We start from the raw sequence: 26,752 nt of genomic DNA on the forward strand, positions 1-26,752 counted from the left end.
AGAGTCTTCTAGCCAGGAGTGTGAAAGCAATTAGCCATGCAAAAACCCTTTTAAGAAATGACTTTTCATTGAAAAAATGAATAGAAAAGTTAGGAGTGTGTCTGCTCAGTAACTTCCAAGTATATTAATGTACAATTTAAGTTCTCATATTCTGTGTAAACAAATAAAGTATACATTATAAAAATTAATTTGAGTAATGCCCTTTAAATCAAGTTATGAAGTGCAACCTCTTAAAAATGACAATAATACTGTTAAAATACAAATAGTGGATGGTGATGATATTGATTGAAGTCACTCACATGAATGACAATGGAGTCAGATGATTTTTATAGAAAATTATTATTATTAGAGAAACAAGACAACAGAAGGGGATGGAGAAAAGAGAGATCTCTCTTCTACCTATTCTCCACCAGCACCTTGCTTATATTGCAAGTTTTAACCGAAACATTGTAATTATAGAAGACAGTAAAGCAGTCATGGGATGAGTCAGGAAAAAACATCAAGGTAGTCACAGATGAATCAGAAAACGAAAGGGTAAAATTCTGAGAAATAAGTTGTCAGGGTCTTTGCCTATCACTTTCATTTGATCCTTGCAGACTTGTCTGCATGCAGAAATCTCCCCTTATGTGGGCTGTTTGTGCCCCTCCTAAGCCAGACCGAGGTGACCTCAAAGCTGATGACTAATAAGACTTCCAATATTTTCTCCTTTTTTGTCTTTGAGACAAGGTCAGTAGTATTTGTCAGCCTGGGAGAACTTTCTCTATTTTCCAGGCTTCCACAAAATATACCTCTATTTTCATCAAATCTGACAATAATATAATTTTGTATGCATAAATGATGATTGCCAATTGTTTTATCATTTTAGCAATGCAGAGTCAAATTGGATAGATACCTCTGTGTTACAACTAAGACCATTGTAAATCCCACTAATAAAGTCAGTCTTAAAGCACTTATGACATATAATTTAGAATCCAGTTTTGTGATCTGAGATGAGGCATTCTTCAATCTCCCATCATGAACCGTCTCGTCTGCTTTTGAGTGTGATTGGAGTAGGGTGAGTCATCTTCCTCAGGATCAGCTTGTTTGACCTTTTAAATTTCTTACAAGCAGTCTAGTGAGTTGTCTCTATAGAGCTGTTGGTGCTGAGGATGCTGACGTTAGGTGGCTGTAATGGACTAGGATAGCTAAACTGACTCGTATTTTATCTAATACTTATTTATACATTTTTAACATTTGGGAAGTACAAATACAGCATTACAGTTCTACAAGAGGTAACTTTAACTTTAGAAGTGAAATTTAGAATTTAGGGCTTAATAAGACAGCCATAGAAGTCAGAGACAGTAGAAAACACAGGAGCCTTTTAATGGAGCCTCACTGTGAACTTTTTTTTTTTTTCTCCAGTACTGGGGAAGAACCCAGGGGGTGTTCTACCTCTGAGCTATATTCCCAGCCCTATTTTTTATTCTTTATTTTGTAACAGGGTCTCATTGAGTTGCAAGGGCCTCACTAAGTAGCTGAGGCTGTCTGCAAACCACGATCATCCTGTCTCAGCTTCCCAAATGCTGGGATTACAAGCGTGCATCACTTTTTGAATAATTTGTAAATATAACCATTGTTATCACACATGAATTATTTTTTCATAAGCTTCATCCTCTGCAAACATTCTATGTTGTACTCAAACCTTTTGTGACGTTCTTTTAGCCTTCTGATATTATCCTCTTCTCTCATTTGAGACAGTCTTAGAATAAACTTTATCACACAAAATATTTTCTTATTTCTAACATCTTTTCTTTTTTCTTACCAAAATTTCTCATATTCTTTGTACCTTTTTTTATATCTCTCTTTCATCCCTACTGGTTTCTTTCTGCCATAATTACCTTCTTGACTTTACATTTTGAAATAATTTTTTATATTTTTTAACAAAGTGTGAAACAAAATAATCTATCCAAGTTTTACAGTGGCCTGGACTTTAAAAAGTTACAGTTTTTCCAATGTTTACATTTTAGCAAGAACTGACGAAATAACAGTTTTAAGGAACCTTGAACAGCAAAGTCATCTTAGTAAACAGAAGGAGAAGGCAAATGAGAAATTAAACTCGATGATTGGAATATAGTGGTTTTAGGGTTCTTTCTCTCTTATTTATTATTTATTTTTATTGGTACCTTTTTGAAGAGACAAGATAGTCCTGCAGACAAAAGAGATATAATTTTAAACAGGAGTAAGATAAGGCTTGAATTTACCTGTCACATTTTTATATATTAAAAAATATACTATATATACTTTTGTGTACTGGAGATGCAACCCAGGGACATTGTAACTCTCTGAGTTACACTCCCAGCTCTAATTTTTATTCTTTCTTTTCTTTTTTTTTTTTTTTTTGGTGGTACTGGGGTTTCTGGAAGCCCTTCTACCTCTGGGCTACACTCCCAGACCTATTTTTATACTTTTTTTATTTTTGGAAACAGGGTTTCTTAAGTCAGCGCAGCTGGCTTCAAACCTACGCGATCCTCCTGTCTCCGCCTCCCAAGCACGGGGATTACAAGCGTGCGCCACCACGCCTGGCGTCTATTTTTTATTCTTTATATTGAAACAATCTCACTGAGTTGCAGAGGTCTCCACTGAATAGCTGAGGCTGTCCTTAAGCCACGATCCTCCTGTCTCAGCCTCCCAAATGCTTACATTTATATTTTTTAATACCCATTTCTGTTATTCCTATCTATTTTGCCTGAATTTTTTGGCTTTTATGTGCCACATCCTGAATAACAAAGGCTGGTCCATGGTTTGCTTTTAAGTCTGGCCTCCCTGAATAAATTTGGGTCAGCACTTTTTTATAGTCCTTGATTGGTGGCTCATCACTGAGTGGCAGCAGGGTAATTGGATTCAAGTAATGTACCATCTTTAGCTGTATAAGAGAGTTCTTATACAGTAAGCCTGTGTTGGTTGTTGGATCAGAACCTGAACTGCTGTCTTCCTTCTATTTGAGACAATCAAGGTAAAAGATCTTTTTAGCAGTTGCCTTTTAAGTTGTTGAAAGGCCTGTTGTGATTTTTCTCACATAAAGTTATTTTGCCGTGACAGCAAAGTTTGCAGTCTAAATGTATCAGTTCCCTATCACTCTCAAAAATTCCTGGAGGGCTTTTTGGTTGGCAGAAATAGCTTGGACTGTCTTCTTTTTCTCTGCGGGCAATTGGCTCTTTTTTTGAATGGTGAATCCCAGACACTGGGATTTTTTTAGAGACCTTGTAACCACAGTGTTTCAGCTGGCCCATTTTTCTGGCATTGCTTTTAAGAGTTTTGTGTCAGATGAGAAGGTCATCAGCATACTGAAGGAGGGTGTAGCCCAAGGTGTGGGAAGGAAAAGGCTTGAGGTTAAGGGCCAAGGCCTCTTCTAAAATGGTGGGGGACTTCTTAAACCCTTGAGACAATAGAGTACAAGTGTTTACTCCTTTTTGCTTTTAGGTTTTGGGTCTTCTCATTCAAAGGCAAACCATTTTTGCTTTACAGGGGTCAGATGGGTACTGCAGAAAGCATCTTTTTAACTCCAAGCATGTGAGTCAGGCTGCAGTGGCTGGGAGCATACTTAGAAGATCTAGGGTGACTAACGTGGTGGATGACCCATAAGTTGCATTGGTTGGTAGTCCTGGGTTGCCGGCTTTTTGACTGGAAAAAGAGCACTATTTTACTAGGACTGGCATAATGTCATAATGTTGTGTTTCTGACATCTTTTTAAATGGGGCTAGATTTCTTCCAGGGCTAGCCAGGGAATTGGGTACTGGTAGCCATTTCAGGTTGGTAATCCTTGGCCCTTAGAGTGGGCCACTAGGCTCTAATCTCTGAGCTGATGGAAACCTACTTTTTGCCACTTAGACTGTCTCTATTCTTCTTGGTGTGTTTTCAGGAAGCAATTTAGCTATGAGGTTGGCATTTTGCCCTCATCTGAAAAGATGATAGTTGTTCTGAGTTTGCTGAGGAGGTCTTGACCTGGCAGTACAACTGAACAGTCTTTCCCCTAGAGTACATGCAGGAGAGGTGAAAAATGTCTGCTGGGATTTTTCTTAGCCCAATGAGCTGCTGCCTGTAAAACGCAGTATTGAGAAGAGTCAGGAGAAGCTGGCGGCAATCAGTCCAAGTAGGATTGTGTATTTGGAATCAGATTGGAGTTATTAGAGTTATCCAGGGCCTGTGGCTTTTCAGTTTTATTTTTGTTGTTGAATGGGACTCATCTGTAGTTCTGTCAGATGCTGCTGGTGGGGCTGTTACAGAAGGATGCCAGAATTCGGGTCCCATTTGCCAGACTGGTTGGCTGGTCAGATTAAAGGTTTAGGAAGTGGTAATGAGTGCTGGCAGCTCCTGTCATGTGGCAGATCTGTTTTTTTCTGGGAGAGTTTTCAGAATGGGCAATAGTTGGGCTTTAACTAGTTGCTGCCTCCAATTTTTTGATTGACCACTTGAGTCTTGCCTTTTGGTGATTAAGATTTGAGAGATAGGACCTCACAACCATGGGGTGGTTCTGAACAATTTAGATCCAAGTTGATGTAAGGGAAATGGTCTGAACATTTTGGGCTACCTGTGACCTGGTCCCAAATCCACTGGGTGATGCCTTGATCTAATGAGCCTTTTGAGGGCCAGTCCTCTCCAAAAGTTGACCATTTACCTTGCACAGGGTGTGCAATCTTTCTGGAGTTAGAGTCTGTATTCATCTGTATAAACCCTTTTTAAAGTATCTGATCATGAAGCCTAAGAGAGTGGGCTTGCTCTGTTTTCCTTCCATTTTTACCTAGAGAAATTAAACTAAAACAGATAACAGATGCCTAAAACAGATAACAGTCAGATAATAGACAACACTTGCTTTGTGTCCAGTCCCCATGCAGATTTTTAAGCTGTCTCTTGACATAGGCAGAGTAGTATAAGCTTCACTTTGGTCAGACCAAGGACTTTTTAGGGACTTTGCTGGTTTACCATGAAGCTCTTATGGGATGGCCCTGAATGTATATCTATAAATATCTCTTTGTATCTATTAGGTTTTTTATATTTAAAACAAGAGTTTATACAAATTATCTTTTTAAGTAAAGGTAAAATATTTTGTTTTTAAGTACTTTTAACAGAATACAGGTTAAAATTTTTAGCCTTATATATAGAATCATATATTAATTAGAATTTAACTCTTAACAATTTGTTTAGTAATTTATATATGGTTAACATCTAAAAGAAATACAATATTAAACACATTTGAGCTGGGTGTGATGGTGCACACTTATAATCCCAGCACTTGGGAGGCTGAGACAGGAGGATCATGCAGGTTCGAAGCCAGCCTCAGCTGCTTAGTGAGGCTCTCAGCAACTTAGTGAGACCCTGTTTCCAAATAAAATATAAAACAGGTCTGGGGGTGTGGCCCGGATATAGAAAGCCCCTGGGTTCCACCCCCAGTACCAAAAAAAAAAAAATTAAAAATTAAAAATAAAAAACACACACATTTGATAGACTTGGATATATTGTCTTTTGGTGATGTTAAAAAGGCCAAGAATATTTTGTATTTAGCAATCATAGTGTTTTAAATTATACACAATTTTAAAGAATTTAAGAAAACATTTATAAGAGCTTATACCACTTATATTTTACTTTTTTTTTTTTTTTTTTGGTGGTACTGGGGGTGGAACCCAGAGGCTTTCTACCTCCAGGCTATACTCCCATACCTATTTTTTGTATTTTATTTGGAAACAGGGTCTCACTAAGTTGCTGAGAGCCTTACTAAGTAGCTGAGGCTGGCTTTGAACCTGCTTGATCCTCCTGTCTCAGCCTCCCAAGTGCTAGGATTACAAGCGTGCGCCACCACACCCAGCTCCACTTATATTTACTTTATTCACCCATTTTAATAGTTGTTATTCATGAAAACCAAGATATCAAACAAGTATAGTTATCATGTTAAGCCTTCTTTCCTGTAAAGGAAAAATCTTAAACAAAAGAATGGTTATTATACCTAAAAATCTAACAAAAATAGTTACATACAATCTTGATTGGTAAGCATCCTGGAAAAGAATCCTTTCTCTCTCTCTCTCTCTCTCTCTCTCTCTCTATATATATATATATATATATATATATATATATATATATTTATTTATTTATTTATTTATTTATTTTTTATTTTATTTTATTTTTTTCTGGAAACCCTTCTACCTCCGGGCTGCACTCCCAGACCTATATTATATTTTTATTTGGAAACAGAGTCTTTTAAGCCAGTGAGGCTGGCTTTGAACCTGCATGATCCTCCTGTCTCCACCTCCCAAGCGTGGGGGTTACAAGCGTGCACCACCACGTTCGGCAAATCACGTCCGGCAAGTCCGTCCGGGCAAATCATGTTAATAATTTTTAATAACATCTTTTACTCTTTTTTAACCAGCTACTTTAACTTATTTTTAAGAATTTAAGTCATGTAAACTAAAAGGTATATGTGTCCAATTTTGTTGTTATTGTTATTATTCTTTTTAGTTTATGAATACTCATTTATTTGAAAGCCAATTTTGGTACCATGTATTTAATAGACAAACAATACACTTACACATACAGACATAAATAAACATAGAAAAAATATCTTGTAACTATAATTTGCCAGTCATTTTATTTTTATAGACAGCTTATGTAGCAGTGCCAGATATAAAGTTTTAAATATTAAGATACAACCTATTACAGACATTTGTTTTGTGCCAGCAAGCAACAGACATTATAACAAACAGAATAAATATAGAAGCCTATACAGTAGAGGATGCCTGAGATAGGGCCCACCAGTCAAGGCTGACATTAAATCAAATGATTTAGGTGGTCACTTGTTGAGCCTTAAGGAATACGCCATACCAGATACCACTACCACTTATCCTCCCTCTCAGGGTATTAAACAGAGAATTAATCCTTGAATAGCTGTTAAGTAGGAGGAGAAAAAAAAGTAGAGAACTTTAGTTAGACAAAACGAAAATACATCAGAACACAGAACACATGTGTGCAACCCCAAGGTGAATTTATAAAAATCCATGAGCTCAAAAGTGAAAAGGCTATGAATCGTAAAGTGAAACGCTATGTTTTGTAGTAAATTTGTCTATTCTTTCCCCTTGTTTGCAGGGGAGGAGGTGAGGGTAAGATGTAGAGCTTTATAATTTTGAAATTAAGAGAACAAACAACATTGGAAAATGGAATTATAAAAAATTTTAAAGCCTGAGCTGGGTGTGTGGTGGCACATGATTGTAATCCCAGCATTTGAGAGACTAAGACAGGAGGATTGTGGTTAGTGGACAGCCTCGGCTACTTAGTGAGGCTCTGCAATTCAGTGAGACCCTGTTTCAAAATAAAGAATTAAAAAAAAATAGGGCTGGATATTGCTGAGATAAAACTTCCCAAAGTCCCTGGGTTTCATCCCTAGTACCAAAATAAGTAAATAAATAAATAAATAAATAAATAAAGTGTGATGACTGTATCCCTTCCTACTTTTTTTAAAAGCCAAATATTATTTTAAGCAGGGGTCGGTAAAGGGTGAGGGTAAATGAAAGTTTTTTTAAAAACAATTTTAAATCAAAAGGGATATATTTTTTAAAAGCTTACTGTGAATTATTTCAATTAGGACCTTGAATAATAGGGTATTTTAGACATTATCTGTTGAAAGATAGGATCTTCATCTCTTTAACCCTTATCCAGACCCTTCCTAATAACCTCATATAATGTAGTATGGGGGGGTTAAATAAAATTTTCAGGATTGTTGGGAGAAAATTTAGCAGCTGGCAGAGGGAAAGGTCACACAGCAGCAAAGGGCATCCCAGGATGAGAAGCCTCCCCAGCAATCACAGGAAAGGCTTGCATTTCTCAAAAAGGTTTCAAGCAAGCCTGAGTGAGAGCCCAAGTAGAGAAAATAGCAACCTCCATTCCCTGTCTAAACAAACAGTGCATATGGAATGAATCATTCTTCAACTATTACCCAGCCCTGAAAAAAGCTGGTTGTGACTTTGGTAGCTGAAGGGATAGAGAGATTCACCAGAATTTCAGGTTACCTGCCACACATTGGGTTTCATTTGTAGTGATGTTGTTGATATTGATTGATTGAGAAACAGGACAGAGGGGGCCGAGGAGGAGAGAGATATTTCTCCTACTTATCCTTCCACTAACATCTTGCTTTATTGGGAATTTTAACCAAAAAATTGTATTTACAGAAGATAGCAAAGTGAGTCAGGTAAAAACATCAAGGTAGTCATGGGTGAATCAGGGAATGAAAGGGTAAAATTCTGGAAAAGAAGGAGATTATCAGGGTCTTTGCTTATCAGTTTTATTGATCCTTGGAGATTTTTCTGTGTGCAAAAATCTCCACTTGGGTGGCAATTTGTGCCCCTCCCAAGCCAGGCTGAGGTGACCTCAAAGATGATGACTAACAAGGCTTCAAAAAATACTACCAACAGGTCAAAGTCTCCTCTGTTAGTAATCCTCTTGTCTTAGATCTGTCATTTTTTAATAATAGAGACCTCTTTTTCTGTTGGAACACTTCATGTATTTGGTATTAAGACTTTAACCTATTTTTGTCTCTTTTTTCCCATTTCCCTGGCAGCTTAGTCAAACCATGAAAGAAGCACGTCACCGGCTGGCATCCCATAAAACTGTAAGTAATAAAAAAGCTATTAGTGTTTCCAAATGGTAAAAGGAAAAACTCTCCCACCCAAGAGGTAAAATTAATTTCCAATAAACTGTTCTTAAAAATACAGGAAAGCTAGGCATGGTAGCTCACATCTGTAATCCTAGTACTTGGGACACTAAGACAGGAGGCTCTTAGGTTTGAGGCCAGCCTCAGAAATTTAGTGAGGCCCTATTTTAAAATGAAAAATAGAATAGGGTTGGGGGGTGTATCTTAGTTGTAGAGTGCTCCTGAGTTCAGTCCCCAGTACCAGGAAAAAAAATAGACCGATATAAAGTACAGATAAAGATTTACTTCTCAGCATAATTTAGAACTGTAAAATAATTGTAAAGAACCTTAAATATCCCATAATAGGGAATGCTTGAATAAATTATGTATATCCATATATAGTTCTAAAAAGTATGTTTCCAAAGGATATCTAAAGATAAGAGAAATGATGATGTAAAGTTAAGTGAAAAAAGTAAGATACAAAATTTTATGCAATATGATTTCAATTTAAAAATGTATGTATATAGGCAGGTGTTGTAACACATGCCTTTAGTTCTAGTTGTTGTGAGGCGGAGACAGGAGAACCACAGGTTTGAGGCTAGCCCTGACAACTTGGCAAGACTCTCAGCAACCTAGTGAGACCCTATGTGTGTTTTGTTTTGTTTTGTTTTGTTTTGTTTTGTTTTTTGGTACTGGAGATTGAACCCAGAAGCATTCTACCTCCAGGATATGCCCCAGCTTGATTTATTTCTTTATATGGAAACAGGGTCTCGCTAGGTTGCTGAGAGCCTTGCCACGTTGCTACGGCTGGCTATGAACCTGTGATCCTGCTATCTCAGCCTCCCAAGTACTGGGATTATAAGCATGTGCCACCATGCCTAGCCTGAGACTCTGTTTTAAAAACAAAAATAAGCCGGGTGTGGTGGCGCACGCTTATAATTCCCACGCTTGGGAGGCAGACACAGGAGGATTGCGCAAGTTCGAAGCCAGCCACACTGGTGTAAGAGGCCCTGTTTCCAAATTAAAAGTATAAAATAGGTCTGGGAGTGTAGCCCGGAGGTAGAAGGGTTTCCAGAAACCCCAGTACCACCTATAATAAGAAGGAAGGAAGGAAGGAAGGAAGGAAGGAAGGAAGGAAGGAAGGAAGGAGGGAGGGAGGGAGGGAGGGAGGGAGGGAGGGAGGGAGGGAGGGAGGGAGGAAGGAAGGAAAGAAAGAAAGAAAGAAAGAAAGAAAGAAAGAAAGAAAGAAAGAAAGAAAGAATAAATAAAAAGGACTGGGGATATAGTTCATAGGTTGAATTCCTTGGGTTTAATCTTCAGTAGTCCCCTTCCCACCTACTGTTGGTTGAAACATTATGCAGAATAGGGCTGTATTTTATTTTTGTGTTTCTTTTCTTAAGTATCTGAATAAAACTATCAAAAACACTCACCTTTTTTATGTTTGCAATTGGTTGGATACTAAACTATAAGTGTCTCTTTCAGTAATCATTTTAAAACTTATAAAGGTAAAAACAAATTGGTATAGACACATGTCCATACGTGGTACCTCATCCTGGATGTAATCAGATGGTTGCCTTTTTCTAGCATTGTCTTGTTGTAACTCTTAATTACATTTTCTTTTGTATCTCAGTTATTCTCAGAGGCTTGATTTCTTGATAGTTTTCATACCTACTATGGATTTGGCATAACTATTAGATTGATTCTAGGGTACTGTTAGAAAGAGGTGGCTGGACACTTTCTAATAAACCAGGGATAAAAAGGTTACCAGATCCTACAGACTTGTTATTTTATATTGTCTGGAATATGCTGAGACCTTTCAGTTGGTGTTTTTCCAGAAAGAGTACTATTCATGGATCTGACTGAAATAGCCATTAGAAAGGAAAATTAATTCTGAAGTAACATCCTTGTATAAACCAATTTTATACCTTATAGGTTTTACTTAAGTGTAGTGTAATTTATTATTGTTATGATGATTCTAATGAATTCAAGATAGCTGCTTGCTTCCAAAGAATATATATATATATTTTTTTTTTTAATGAAATAATACGAATAGATCTACTCCATGTAGTTTGGAATGATCTAAAACATTAAAGAAATGTTTCTAATCACTTGTATCAAGTCTTTCCTTCAAAGCCAAACAATTTTCTACCCTCTCAGTTGTGTGAAGTGGGACTCTGCCAATCAGAAAGAATAATCTCTAATCAAGTTGAGCTTTGCTTTCATTTCCTTGTCATACTTTAGTGATATTAGAATTTACCTGGTTGTTATTGTTGTTCCAGGTTCATAGATATAAGTAGAACATGTACTTGCTTAGCTCTGACAGGTTGCTAAAACTAAAGTCACTCAAACTAAAATCATGAGTCTCCTTACATTGAAGTGGCTAGAATGGTGACTAGTTGTCATTTATAAAGTTTATATATTCTACCAGTCTGTTTCATTCCATTTATTGATATGTAATTTGTTTGTACATTTGGAGTTGAAGTTACTATTTATTCTTTATTGTATCTAAGACTGTAAGATCATTCCAGATCTACTAAGATTATTACAGATCTTTTATAAATACTCAATTAGTAAATTGAGTATTATTGAAATACTGGGTACTTATGAAAGATCTGGAATTTGTATCATGAGAATATTATTTTCCTAGACTATTTATATTTGTATTCCCCCTCCCCAGGAAGCGCTTTCTAGGAAACCAGCATTCATCAAGATAAATTTAGAAACAAGTAAAGAGTTCCCCCTTAAGATCCATCAAGGTCTCTTAACTACAACGTCTAACCAGAAATTTATGGAAAATCAGGTAGGCATATATAGGTGCAAACATTTCTTCCTTTTGTGGAGAAAATGTCTAATCACATGCTTTTGTCTATTTTTAAGTTAGTTTCTTCTTTCTTTCTTTTCTTTTTTTTTTTTTTTTTTTTTTTGTGGGTCTGGGGATAGAACCCAGGGGCATTTGACCTCTGAGCTACACCCCCTTCCCTATTTTTTTTTTTTTTTTTGAAACAAGGTCTCACTGAGTTGCAGAGGGCCTCACTTAATAGCTGAGGCTGCCTGTGAACCACGATATCCTCCGGTCTCAGCCTCCTGAATGCAGGGATTACAAGAATGCACCACCACGCCCGGCTTTAGTTTCTTTCTTTCTTTTTTTTTTTTTTTTTTTTTTTTTTTTTTTTTTGGTACTGAGGATTGAACCCAGGGGCATTCTATCTCTGAGCTACCTCCCCTAGCCCTATTTTAATTTTTGTTTTGAAACGGTCTCACTAGGTTGCTGAGTCTCACTACTTGCCATGGCTATCCTTGAACCTGTGATCCTCATGTCTCAGCCTTGAAAGTACTGAGATTACAAGTGTACACCACCATTTCTGGCTGGTTGTCTTTTTATAATCAAGTTTTAAGTGTTCTAATTTCTGGAAATAAGTCCTTTATTAGAGAAAAGACTATTGGAGAGAACCCTTTCTGTAGGTTGTCTTTCACTTTATTAACGGTATCATTTGCAGCACAAAATTTTTAGTTTCTGCATAGTCCAAGTTATTGGGAAGAATGTGTTCTTTTCCAAGAATGTTTTACTATTATGGGTCCCCTGTATATGAATTGTATGATTTGTTTGTTTCTGCAAAAACAAAAAAAAGGCAATTGGCATTTTGATGAAGAGTCTTGGCTTTATAGATTATTTGGGAAATGTAGCCACCTTTTTTTTCTCTGTTGACCAGGCTTATCTCAAATTTCTGGGTTCATTCCTCAGTCTCCCAACTTCTGGCATCACAGGTGTGTATCACCATACTTTGACATCTTAACAATATTGTCTCCTGAACTGTGAACATGGATGTCTTTTCATGTATTTAGATATTTATTTTCTTTTAGCAGTGTTTTTTAGTTTTCAGTGTTGTTCTGTCTTATACCATAAACATTTAGTATTCTTGGTCATGGTGTGGTAGGCCTATAATCCCAGGATTTGGGAGGCTGAGATAGGAGGATCGCAGGTTCAAGGGCATCCTCAGCAATTTAGAAGAGCTCTCAGCAATTTAGTGAGACCTTGTTTCTAAATAAAAAATAAAATATGTCTGTGGGTATAGCTCAGAAGTAGAAAGAAGTTGGGTTTAATCCCAGGTACAACAGAAAAAAAAAACCCCAGCACTAATATAGTTTGAATATGCTGTCCTGCTAAAAAATATATTATTAGCATCATGAAGTATAGGATATTATTATGATCACATTGTTTCTACCTGTAATAACTACATTTAGTGTGTTTTAAAAAAATTTTTTTTTTAATTTTTATTTTTTATTATTGGAATATATTGAGAGTGGTGTACATTTACATTGTGCTTCATGCCCTTCCCCCTTCATTACCCTCCCAATAGAGAGTGTCCAGGTTAATCATGTTGTATTTATGCTATTACACATATTCATATGTAGCTCCTCCATTGAACAACCTCAGCTTTCTTCCTCTCCTATCCTTCCATTCAAGCTTTGCTGAGATTTCCCCTCCATCATCTGGAGTCCCTCTGGTATTACCACTACTCCCTAGCTTGCACATATTAGAGAAAACATATGTCCCTTCTCTTTCTGTGCTTGACTAATCTCACTTAACATAATGGTCTCTGGTTCCTTCCATCTTCTTGCAAATGCTATTATTTTATTTCTCTTTATAGCTGAATAGAATTCCATTGTGTGTATTTCCCATAATTTTGCAATCCATTCATCTGTTGATGGAGATCTAGGTTGGTTCCATATTTTGACTATTCAAACTGTGCTGCTATGAATATGGGTATGCATATGTTAATGTAGTTCTCTGATTTCAACCCCTTTGGAAAGATACCCAGGAGTGGTATAGCCGGATCAAATGGTGGATCTATTCCCAGTTTTCTAAGGAATCTCTATACTGATCTCCATAGTGGCTGAACTACTCTGCACTCCCACCAACAGCGTAGAAGAGTTCCTCTTTCCCCACGTCCTCGCCAGCAATTGTTTTGTTTGATTTCTTTATGTTTGCCACTCTGATCGGGGTTAGATGGAATCTCAGCGTAGTTTTGATTTGCATCTCCCTGATAGCTAGTGATGTTGAACATCTTTTCATGTATCTATTGGCCATTTGTATCTCTTCTTTTGTGAGATGTCTATTCATTTCAGTTGCCCATTTCTTGATTGGGTTGTTTGTTTTGCTAGTGTAGAGTCTTTTGAGCTCTTTGTATATTCTAGATATTAGCTCCCTATCAGAGTGGTGGCTGGTAAAGATCTTCTCCCATTCTGTAGGCTTCCTCTTTAGGTTCTTGATGGTTTCCTTTGATGAGAACAAACTTTTTTGTTTGAAGAGGTCCCACTTATTAATTCTTGCTTTAATTTCCTGCTCTTTGGAAGTCTTATTGAGAAAGTTACTCCCTGTGCCTATATGTTGGAGTGTAGATCCTATGCCTTTCTCTAATAACTTCACAGTCTCTGGACTAATTTCTAAGTCTTTGATCCATCTCGAGTTGATTCCTGTACATGGTGAGTAGTAAGGATTCAGATCCAACTTTCTACAAATGGATAGCCAGTTCTTCCAGCACCATTTGTTGAAATGGCTGTCTTTTCTCCAGCATATGAGTTTGGCCCCTTTGTCAAAGATCAATTGAATATAGATATGTGGGTTTGGTTTTGTATCTTCTATTCTGTTCCACTGGTCAGTCTGCCTATTGTTGTGCCAATACCAATGCTGTTTTTACTACTATTGCTCTATAGTATAATTTGAAGTCCGGGATTGCGATGCCTCCTGCCTGGTTCTTGTTGCTGAGAATTGCTTTGGCTATTCTGGGTCTTTTCTTTCTCCATACAAAATTCATAACTGATTTTTCCAGGTCTATGAGAAATGTTGTTGGTATTTTAATGGGGGTTGCATTGAATCTATAGATCACTTTTGTCAGAATGGCTTTTTTTTTTTTTTTTTGTGGTACTGGAGGTGGAACCCAGAGGCTTTCTACCTCCGGGCTATACTCCCAGACCTTTTTAATATTTTATTTGGAAACAGGGTCTCGCTAAGTTGCTGAAAGCCTCACTAAGTAGCTGAGGCTGGCTTCAAACCCATGTGATCCTCCTGTCTCAGCCCTCAAGCCTGGGGATTACAAGCGTGTGCCACCACGCCCGGCTAGAATTGCCATTTTGATGATATTAATTCTGCCTATCCATGAGCAAGGATGATCTTTCCATCTTCCAAGGTCTTCTTCAATTTCTTTCTTTAATGTTTTGTAGTTTTCTCTATAGAGGTCTTTTACATCTTTGGTTAGGTTTATTGGTTTAGAGGTTATAGTAAATGGAATAGTTTTCTTTATTTCTTTTGTTGTGGATTAATTGTTGGCATAAAGAAAAGCAACTGATTTCTTTATGTTGATTTTGTATCCTGCAACTTTGCTGAATTGGTTAATTAGCTCCAGAAGTCTTTTGGTTGAGTTCATTGGATCTTCTAGGTAAAGAATCATATGATCTGCAAATAAGGATAGTTTTAGCTCCTCTCTTCTTATTTGATTTCCTTCTCTTGTTTTATTGCTGTGGCAAGAGTCTCAAGAATTATATTGAAAAGGAGAGGTAATAATGGGCATCCTTGTCTTGTGCCTGATTTTAAAGGGAATTTTTGAAGTTTTTTCCATTCAATATGATGTTGGCTTTGGGTTTATTGTATATAGCCTTAATGATGTTGAAATATGTTCCTTCTATTCCAATTTTCTGCAGTGTTTTTAATATAAATGGGTGCTGGATTTTGTCGAATGATTTTTCAGTGTCTATTGATAAGATTTTTAAAAAATTCTTTCTGGCTGGGCAAGGTGGTGCACGCTTATAATCCCCGCGCTTGAGAGGCGGAAACAGGAGGATCGAGTTCGAAGCCAGCCTCGTTGGCTTAAGACACCCTCTTTCCAAATAAAAAATATAAAATAGGTCTGGGAGTGTAGCCTGGAGGTAGAAGGACTTCTAGGAACCCCAGTACCCCCCCCCCCCACACACACACACAAAGTTCTTTTTGGCACCAGGCGTGGTGGTGCACACTTGTAATCCCAACATTTGGGAGGTGGAGACTGGAGGATCTTGGTTCGTGGACAGCCTTAGCTACTTATTGAGGCCCTTTGCAACTCAGTGAGACCCTGTTTCAAAAATAAAAAAGGACTAAAAATGGGCTGGAGGTGTAGCTTGGAGGTAGAATGCTCCTGGGTTTCCATCCCTGGTACTGAAAAAAAAAAAAATCTTACTTTTTATTTAGGAAGATGACTTTGAGGATGCTTCATCTCTTATAAGAGAAGAGAAAGGGAGAGAAGACTTATTTGGGGGAACCACCCAGGATATTGTTCCTGAGGATAAAGATAAGCCATATAGCAGAGTTCAGGTAAACCAATAAGAATAAGTAAAGTAAACTGTACATGGCGGAACACACCTGTAGTCCCAGTACATGTGATACTCAGACAGGAAGATGGCAAGTTCCAGGCCAGCCTCAGGAATTTAGCAAGCTCCTATTCCAAAATGAAAAGGGCTGAGGGTTTTGCTCAGAGGTAAAATGCTCCTGGGTTCAATCCTTAGTACCACAAAAAAGGGTATGTTTGTGGAAGGGTATAGTTTGGTGGTAGAAAGCCACTGGATTCAATCCCCAGTACCAAAAAATAAGAAAAAAAGTCAGTAAAGTAATTTTGATTTGGATTAGGAGGTTTTGGTGGTGTACTAGTTTGGGGATTATAGAGTTGGATTCCTTGTAAGTTGGGCAAAGACTTTGATTTTGCATTGTATTGTAGAAATTTGTTGAGTACCATTATTATTTAACATTATTTTTTGGGTCCCATATAAAACCTAGAGTGTTGGTATTACATAACTTTCTATATTTGATGTTTGTGTTCACTTTTAGAAAGTGAAATTCAAAAATCCATTATTTGTTGTGATGGAAGAGGAAGAAGAACACCAGTCATGTTTTCAGAGCCTTCCGGATATTCCGCCAAAAGCCCACGATTTTCTTCCAGAAGCCCAATGTGATCTGCCAGAAACCCAGGCTGATTTGATAGAAGTCAAGAGTATTGAGCCTGCAGTTCAGAGTGTTGAGCCAGATACCCAAGCTATTGTTCTGGAGGTTCAGTCTACTGAGCCAGAATGCCAGACCATTGAGCCAGAAGTCCAAGCTGTTAAGACAGAAACACAGGATATTATATTAAAAACTCAGAGTTTTGAGGTAGGAGGTGGGACTATTGAGATGGAAGCCCAGAATTTTCTATCCCCAAACCAGGATTTACTACTAAAAGACCAGGATTCTCTACCTGAACATCACTGTATTCTTCCTAAAGACCAAAATATTCTACCCAATTATCAGGACCAGAATTTTTTACCTAGAAACCATTATGTTCTTCCCAAGGAACAGCAGATTCTACTCAAATATCAGGATCAAGATTTTCTACCTGAAGACCAGGATCTGTTATCCAAAGACCAATGTGTTCTTCCCAAAGAGCATAATGCTGTACACAAATGTCAGGAGCTTCATTTTCAACCCAAAGATCAGGTAAAATAGAGTTGAAAGGAGATGTAATAAGAAGAAATAAGCTACATAGGGTTCAGAGTGGGATTTTCAAGGATTATATTTGGAAATCGTAGCTGGAAAATACAGTTTTCTGTTTGAATTCTTAAAATTTCAGCATTCATACCAAAAGTTAAAAGTTTTATGAGCAGTAATTGTCTATTCAGGACAGTTTCTTTTTTTTAATCTTCTTTATTAGAAAAACTATTTCTGTCAGCCATCATCTGCTTTGACAGCTGAAAGGTGGAAAAAAGAGTGGCCTACAAATTCCAAACCATGCCTTTTACACAGTTTCCAAGACCAGACTGCAATCCGAGATCAGTTAGAGCAAAAAGAAGAAGGGGATCAACAGGAAGTAAATTACTTAGGGTTGCAGTTGGGCTTTGTTGGAATAGTTGAATCGATTTTTGTTTTATTTCATAAGATGCCAATTATACCCTGACCTCAGTTAACTCCAGAATTCTCACTGAAGCATCAAGTCTTAAGTTGTCATTTTTAATTGAACAGTTTGTATTTTCTGTTTATTCTTTTTTAGAAAGCAAATTTGAAGCAGCCAGCATCCACTTTGGTAGATAGGCGAGGGAGAGAGGACCTTCCTCTGGATTTCCATCAAGATCCTATATGCAGAGATTATCAGGCCTCCATCAGCAGCAAGGTAGAACAGAGAGAGGACAGAGACCATCAAGAACTGAATAAGGTTTAATTTGGAGCTTGCAAAGATGGTTATCTGCTAAACTTTAAAACTGACAAAAAGCATTGTTTTGTGTTTAATATTTTACCTTACCCTGAGTTACAAAACAAAAATTGCCAGCTGGGTGTGGGAGTACATGCCTGTTATCCCAGATTTTGGGAGGCTGAGATGTGAGGATTGCAAGTTCAAAGCCAGCCTCAGCAACTTAGTGACACCCTGTGTCAAAATTAAAAATAGAGCCAGGCGTGGTGGCGCACGTTTGTAATCCCTGTGCTTGGGAGGCTGAGACAGGAGGATTGCACACGTTCAAAGCCAGCCTCAGCTACTTAGTGAGGCTCTCAGCAACTTAGTGAGACCCTGTCTCTGAATAAAATAAAAATAGGTCTGGGAATATAGCCCAGAGGTAGAAAGCCCCTGGGTTCCACCCCCAGTACCACAACAAACAAACAAACAAACAAACAAACAAACAAATAATAGGGCTAGGAAAATGGCTCACTGATAGAACACCCCTCCCTGAGTTCAATATCCTCTCCTGTACTAACCAGCCAGCCAACCAACCAACCAACCAACAAAACACAACTAATAAACATCCTAAGGCTGTCATATTAATCTTACTGGATAACTTATAGTTTGTATTTTCTTTTTTAGAAAGTACATTTTAAAGAGCCATTCTCTGATGTGACAGATGAGAAAGGAAGAGAAGACCTTCCTCTGGGGGATTATCAGTATCTGCTTTCCAAATCCCAATTCCAGGACTTCATCAGAGAGCAGATAGAACAGAACAATAAAGAGGTAAAGGAATGAGAAATAAAGTAGCTGGGTTTTACAAATTCGGAACAACTGTTTATTTGATGTATAGGATAAGAGACTTTGTAGCTAACCTAAGAATATAATGTCTTTTAGTTTTTCCTGAATTAGTTACATGATAGTCCTAAGTCTTATTAGAAGAATACCCTTGCTCAGGAAGGATGAGCATAAGCGGCATGGTGGTACACAATTGTAATCCCAGTACTTCAGAGGCTGAAACAGAAGTATCACAGATTCTCGGACAGCCTCAGCATCTTAGTGAGGCCATCTGCAACTTAGACCCTATTTCAAAATAAAAATAAAAAAATAGGGCTGGGGGTTGTAGCTTGGAGGTAGAATGCCCCTGGATTCAAACCCTAGTACCACAAAAAGGGGGTGGGGGGGGGAATGTTAACAGTTCAGTTTTCTATTGGTCTTTTTTTTTTTTTTTTTTTTTGCAGTACTGGGAATTGAGCCCAGTGTTACACTTGAGCTACACTACCAACTCTATTTTTATTCTTTATTTTGAAATAGGGTCTCATTAAGTTGAGGAGGGCCTCACAAGTTACTGAGGCTGACCGCAAACCTACAATCCTCCTGTTTTAGCCTCCTAAGTACTGGGATTACAAGTGTGTGCCACTGTACGCGGCTCTTTTTCTTTTTTCTGTCTTACCTTGCAGTTGTTTTGGAGAACTATATAAATCAACCCTCTTCTTTCATTTGAAGGATAGTACATCAGTTAGACTATTTTAATTTATCAGGATTATTCGCCAACTCTTCCTGAATCTTACAGTATTATCATAAGCACATGAACAATGTTGAAAGAAATATCAAATGCTAAACTATTTTAAGATTTGATGAGTTTGTCAGACTGTTCTGTTTATGGTTTGAGATTAAGAATTAAAATCTAGCCAGGCATGGTGGTGCATGCTTGTAATCCCAGCATTGGGGAGGCTGAGACAGGAGGATTGTGGTTTGGGGGCAGCCTCAGCTACTTAGGCCTCTGCAACTCAGTGAGACCCGGTTTCAAAATAAAGAGTAAAAAATAGGGCAGAGGGTGTAGCTTGGAGGTTGAATGTACCTGGGTTCCATCCCCAGACCCGCAAAAAAAAAAAAAAAAAATTAGAATAAAACATCCTTGCCCAGCTGGGTGTGATGGTGCATGCTTGTAATCCCAGCGCTTGGTAGGCTGAAACAGGAGGATTGCACAGGTTCGACCAGCCTCAGATACTTAGTGAGGCTCTCACCAACTTAGTGAGATCCTGTTTCCAAATAAAAAAAGGTCTGGGAGTATAGCCTGGAGGTAGAAAAGCCCCTGGGTTCCACCTCCAGTACCACCAAAAAAAAAAAAAAAAAAAAAAAAATCCTCACTCTTATCAAAATGTATCAAATAGTCTCATCTAGTGTCATTTCCCTGGAGTTCTCACTGAAGCCTACAAGATTATGATTAGCATATTATCCTGCTTAGATAATAGTTTTTTCTTTGTTGTCCCTTTAAAACATTTTTCTCAAGCAACTCTCATGTTTCATGAGAGAAGAGAGAATAAGAGAGAAAATGCCTCTGGAGTATCATCAGGATGGTCCACCTACGATCCAGGACCAGGCCTCCTATAGAGAATAGGTGGAACATCAGACAGAAGAAGCTATATAATTTCTAAAAGAGTAGCCAAAAATTGAGATTGGGCTGAAGTTTATCAGGCTAGCTGTGTGTGGAATATATAGACGGAAGGTCTTCAGAGTTAGGCTTAGAGCAAAATGTCCTTAGTTATTTCAAACTGTGCCATTATCAATAAAAATTTTAAAAAATATACCAGAATAATCTGATTTTCTTAAAATATTCTTGGAAAAAGTGGTAAAATAGATAAATAAAGCAAAATGTTGCTAATTGAATGATGGGTACCTTGGGATTTATTTTACTATTTTTCTACTTTGATATATATTTGGAAATTTTTATGTTAAACATACACACACAGACCCCCTGTGTTCTGTTATCTTCACCTACTATTACTCTGGGATTGTTGTTGAAGTATACAGTATAGTAACTAATCCCTCATTTCTGTTTAGACAATCAGGTTTTTTTTTTTTGGTTGTTCCTTTAGAACAATGATATCAAACAACCTTCATCTTCGGAGAAAAACCAGGTTGAGAGGAGTGAGTTCTGGAGATCTGTCAGTATGTTTCACCTAGTATTCAAGACCTAGCCTCTCCTGGGGAATAAGTAGAGCCAAGCATAGCGAGGAGAGAGCAGCGAGTCAAGCGTTTGGGTTTGGGCTCAAGATTGACAGGGTAATATAATAACTGCTTCAAGGCTTTAGTGTTAAGGTCAGTAATAATGGCAAAGGATATAATGTCCTCTTGTTCTGTGATATGTCATCCCATTGTGATTGATTGAAACTACTTTAGGCTTCTTCCCACTGACGCTTTTATTATTGCCTCGGGCATGGTGCTCCTGCTTGGACAATTTGTATCAGTGTTTCTGTTATCTTTTAGCACAGGGACTATGGCCAGGCATCGTATGATAAATCAGATGAGAGATGGAGAAAGAAGTTCTTTCCAGAGTGCCGTGGATATGACTTACATGAAGTCCAGGATCCTACTTCTGCCAGAGAGCAGGTAGAGCATGGTATTGTAAAGAGTAAACTGTAGAAAGGAAATTAGAGTTGGGTTAGGCTTGTCAGAGCTGTTACTAACAAGGATGATGAGGGTGCTGGTATCTCTTAATAATATTAACATTGTTATCATAAGTAGCAGCTTATATTCATAGAGCACTTATCAAAGCCAACCTGGTTTTAGAAGTTTATATCATTTACCTTATATCTCCCAGTAACTCTGGGAGATAGATACTAATATTATCCTTGTTTTATAGATGATCTTTTTTTTTTTTTTTTTGGTACCTGGGATACAACTTTGCAGCATTTTACCCCCAGCCCTATTTTATTTTTTTATTTTGAAACAGAGTCTCTCAAAATTGCTGAAGGCCTCCTGTCTTAGCTTTCCAGGTACTGGGATTATAGGCATGTTCCACTACACCTGGCTTAGAGATGAAATTTAAGATTGCTTTGTGGGTGGAGTTAATATCCATGAGAATGACAATAAGTATGATGTCTACTTTTATACCATAATATATACAAACATTCTGACCTTTTTATATTACTTCAGGGCTATCACCAAAACCTTATCACTACTATTATGTCACTGTTCACATAATCTGACATGTGCTGTTATGTCTTTTAGAGCTTATACTTTAGGAGGCAGCCATCTGTTCGAATGGCAGAAAGACGGCAAGAGGTTTTGCTTCTGGACAGCCATCAGCATGTCCCATCCAGGATCCAGAGAGAGACTTGCAGACGAAAGGTATAGCAGACTACAGAGTATCGACAGTGGAATTTAGACACCATTGTAGGTGCCTACTAAGCTAAGAGAGAAAAACTGATAAAAAAGTAGGTTCTGCCAAATGTGATGGTTCATACCTGTAATCCCAGGACTTGGAAGGCTGAGATAGGAGGATCACAGGTTTTGTGGCCAACCTCAGCAACTTAGGCCATCTGCAACTTAGTGAGACCCTGTTTCAAAATAAAGAATAAAATATAGGGCAGGGGGTATAGCTCTGAGGTAGAATGCCCCTGGGTTCAGTCCCCAGTACTATGCGCGTGCACACGCGCGCGCACGCGCATAGATACCTATTTTATTTCATAGTGTGAAAAACCTATTCTAAGATTATTTTAGAGCTTTTACTGAAATCTATTGTTAGGGGTACTTTCTGCCTATTGGAAAACTATTTTATATGTATATTTATAGAAGGTCTACTTCTGCTAGCCATTGTCTCTTATGTGTGAAGGGAAGACTTAGAGCAGTTTCTGAAAGGGAGGGGTTATCTGGCTCTTCCACATGGTGGTCAGGGCTAGATTTCCATCTGTAAGCTGAAACTGCCTAAGACAGGGTCATCAAGAAATAAACTAGTCAGATCTGGCCTAGAGGTTGTTACAGTTATGTTTTCTAAGATTTGGTAATAATGAGTTAAGATCCCTAGTTTTTCAAGAAAATGTTAAAATACCTTAACCTAAATTGGATATGGTGGTGCATGCCTGTAATCTTAGTACTTGGAGGCTGAGACAGGAGGATCACAGGTTCGAGGACAGCCTCAGCAAGTAGTGAGACTCTCATTAACCTAGTGAGACCATGTTTCAAAATAAAAATAAAATAAGGCATAGGGTGTAGCTCAGAGGTATAATGCCCCTGGGTTCAAGACATACTACCATTTTACTATGTGGATAATTTCTGTGTGTGTGTGTGTGTGTGTGTGTGTGTGTGTGTGTGTGTGTGATACTGGGGGTAGAACCCAGGGGAATTCTACCTCTGAGCTACACCCCCAGCCCTAATTTTTTTTATTCTTTATTTTGAAACAAGGTCTCACTGAAACGAGGGTTTCTTCTGAGCCCCCCAAGATGAAATGGGAGGGTTTCTTGAGAAGAAACCTGGTGTTTCACCAAAGATGAAACGGAGTTTTTTGAGAAGAAACTCCGCGTTTCCTTACCGGGTTCTTGTCTACGGTGAGCGAAGAATGACCACCCACAGACTGCAGGAAGGGGAGTAAATGGTTTATTGGGAGTAGCAGCGGATGGGGAAAGGTGGCTAAACACCCCAAAGGGGCTGTCGGAACTTTGGGGTCCAGCAGTTGCCTTCAGGACATTACTTGGGAGTCGCCCAAGCCGAATGCCTTCAATTGCAGGCTGCTTTCTTCCAGAGTCCATGCGATCTGCCAGAAAAGAGGTGCAGGTCACCCCTAGGGGCCCTGGTCGGCCTTGATGTCCAGCAGAGGCCTTCAGGTCACTACCCAAGAGCAGCCCGAGCCACATGCCCTCAGTTGCACTCTGCCTTCTCTCAGGGCTAACACGACCTGTGAGAGAGAGAAAAGCTCCCCAAAAGGGGAGGGGGTCCCCGAGAGGGAAAAACTCCCTTTGGTGGCTGCACTAGGGCTTTTGCCAGATGTCTGCGTGTCCTCTTTTGGTTGTGGTGAGTTTGGGATCCTGGGAATTCTGGGAAGCAGCTCTCAGAATTTGCATGTCCTTTGAAGAGTCTCTTTCAGTAAAGTGTCAAACTTGCTCCAGTGATGGCTCCTGGGTTTGTTGATTAGTAACCAGATGGCTTTGTGAAGCTTTGGTCCTTCTTATCTCTGAACCTTGGTCCCTTGCCCCTCAGGAAATTAAGTTTTTTCTATCAAGGCCATTTCCCTATCTGCCTATTTCCTTTCTATCTCCTCATCACTAAGTTGCAGAGGACCTCACTAAGTAGCTGAGGCTGTCTGCAAATCATGATCCTCCTGTCTCAGCCTCCCAAATACTGGATTACAGGCACGCTACCATACCCGGCTTATCTGTTTATTAAGCTTCAGGTAACCAGCAATGTTAGGCTGCATAAAAGAGATACAGAGACTTTCTGTTTCTCTTCCTCTTGGCCCCTTTAAGAGAGCAAAATGAAAAGGGGGCAAAAGAGAAGAAAGTAAAGTTTGGGCTGAGATGTTAAGACTGAAGGCAGCTCTTTTGTGATTTTTAGTTTGGGCTTTTAGTTTGGCCTAAGGGTATACTGTCATACTGTTATTTATACTTTCAACACTGTTATTTATATAGTTTGAACTATGCCAGGCTTTTTTTTTTGCGGGTCTGGGGATGGAACCCAGAGGCATTCTACCTCTGAGCTACACCCTCTGCCCTATTTTTTTTATTCTTTATTTTTGAAACCGGGTCTCACTAAGTAGCTGAGGCTGTCCACAAACCATAATCCTCCGGTTCCCAGCCTCTCGAATGCTGGGATTACAAGCGTGTGTCGCCACGCCCGGCTGTAAGGCTCATTTTTACATCAGGTCTTTTGCACTTTTTTTCCTCTGCCTGGGTAATCTTCCCTTTTTCCTTCACAAAGCTGGTCCCTTCTCATTCTTCAAGTTTTAGTTTATGTGGCACCTCCTTGGAAGAGACTGCTTTGACCACCTTATAAAAATAAATTTCCCTCTTCTGTTTCTCTCTGTTTGCATTGTTTGTTTCCTTCTCAGTGTAAAATAATTGTAATTCTTATTTACATGTATTCTTATTGTCTAGAAATTTCCCACTTAGTCCATAAGCTTAACGAGAGGGGTACCATACCTATTTTGTTTACTGTTGTATAAACAGCACTTGGCAAAATGCCTGATATTAAATGTGTCTTGAATGTATTAGTCAATCAATATTTGTTGAGCATCCTATCTATTAGGTGTTATTCATTATTTACTAAATATCAAAGATGCAACTGTGTAGAAGACACAGTTCAAATTTCAGATAATCTCAAGATAGACCGATACATAAGCAGATGGTTATAAATAATGAAATAGTGATAGAGGATGCAGGAGGAATTCACAGAGCATGGGAGAAGGGTACCTACTCTTGACCATTCAATTCAGGGTACAGTTTTGGTGGTCCAAACCTCTTCTTGTCTTTCTGCCATATGAGCCTCCAAAGTTGCCAACCCCGGAACAGTCCTTTTCTTTCTTTGCATTTCCAGATGATCCAGCCTTATTGGAGAACAGTATAGTATTATTATAATAATATTGAGTTCATGCTTAGACTTTGCAGTCACCACTGGGTTCCTGGTGGTGCTTAACAGTTTTCTTATTTGTTCCCTGCTAGTTTTCTCTGTAGTGTCATAAGCTGTTCTAAACCTTAAACACTTTATTAAACTCCTTGATGAAGCCCCGTACACTAAGAATTTCATAAAGAAAATAGAAGCCATCATTTCACAACTGGCCAACCATTTAACCCCTCCCCTCCATTATACCTTTTCTTAACTATCTCAGAGAAAGAGTTGTTTCTTTTGAGATCCATATTTTAGATTCTCTTGTTTTTTATTTTTTTCTTCTAGATCCTAGCTCCATTAATTATCCTGTATCAAGAATTTATTTAGATTTTTTTCCTTAGTTCTTTTATAAAATTCTTTTTAGTTGATTTTTTTTTTTTTTTAGTGTGTGTTTTTGTGGTGGTGCTAGACATAAAACTTGGGCAATTCCATCTCTGAGCTACACCCCCAGGCCCCTGTTTTTTTTTGTTGTTGTTGTTGTTTTTTGTTTGTTGTTTTGAAGCAGGATCTTGCTAGATTGCTGAGGCTGGTCTTGAACCTGAGATCCTCCTGTCTCACCCTCCTAAGTACTGGGATTATAGGTGTGCACCACCATGCCCAGCCTCCTTTGAGTTTTATAGACAGTGGTTTTGAATATATATAATTCCTTCATGACTCTTCTTTTTTCTTTTTTACTGGTGCTGGTTATCAAACCCAAAGCCTTGCACTGCTAGTCAAGTGTTCTACCACTGAGCTAAATCTGCAGACCACGACTTCTATTTTTGATGCAAGTGTGATTATGCTACAAATAAAATTTTATGTGCTCACCACTGTTTTTTTTAAAGAATAATACATATTTACTATGCCATTTTTTTTTTTACCATTCATTGATTTCGTAGTGTATTATAACCTGACATCTATCCCTAGCAATAGTATTGAACTACTTTTTACAAGGTTACTTGGGGTCCTCCTTATAAAGAAAATAAACTTTTTATTTTTATGTTATTGACTTTTCTGCAATATTTGAAACTGTTAACTGCTTGTTTCTTCTTCAAACTTTTACTCCTTGCCTTATTGTAACACTAGTCTCCAGATTTACTCCTAAAATTCCAGCAACTCTTTGCCTTATCTGCTTCTTGAGTTTCTTTCCTATTAGTATTCCTTAGGCCTTCCTTGCTTAGGATTTTTCTTATCCCTTAACAGTCAGTTAGTCTCTCTCTCTCTCTCTGTGATATTTTACTTCTGTGTCTTCAACTACTATAAGTTATGATGATTTTGAGATCTATCTTTGGACACATTTTTCTCCAGAGCTCCAGCCTTCTAACTACCTGTAGATCATAGCAACTGATATTCTGTAGATACTTCAAACTGAAGAGGTTCAAAACTGAACACATCACTTAATCTAAAGCAGTTTTTACCCACCTAATCACACTAGCCAGAATCCCAGGAATTACCTTCACATCCTCTTCTCTCTCAGTCTTTATGTTGACGATAAATACCAGTTTTTGGCAGTTTCACATGTTCAACCATA

The 26,752-nt window shown here is 38.2% G+C and overlaps 1 protein-coding gene across 1 annotated transcript in view; it reads left to right on the top strand.

Annotated features, from left to right (window-relative positions):
* The window catches only part of CCDC15 (coiled-coil domain containing 15), a gene marked incomplete at both ends in the record, with an annotated part of 89,565 nt that overhangs the window by 18,465 nt on the left and 44,348 nt on the right, over positions 1-26,752 (top strand). Inside the window, 9 exon segments of the mRNA XM_080719499.1 lie at positions 8,579-8,647; positions 8,649-8,693; positions 11,328-11,450; positions 15,873-15,995; positions 16,506-17,147; positions 17,362-17,517; positions 18,502-18,624; positions 21,130-21,252; positions 21,874-21,993. Coding sequence (XP_080575625.1) covers positions 8,579-8,647; positions 8,649-8,693; positions 11,328-11,450; positions 15,873-15,995; positions 16,506-17,147; positions 17,362-17,517; positions 18,502-18,624; positions 21,130-21,252; positions 21,874-21,993 — 1,524 coding nt within the window.

This window comes from Muscardinus avellanarius (genome assembly GCF_963383645.1).
Source record: "Muscardinus avellanarius genome assembly, chromosome: 1".
In the NCBI taxonomy this organism is placed as follows: Eukaryota; Metazoa; Chordata; class Mammalia; order Rodentia; family Gliridae; genus Muscardinus; species Muscardinus avellanarius.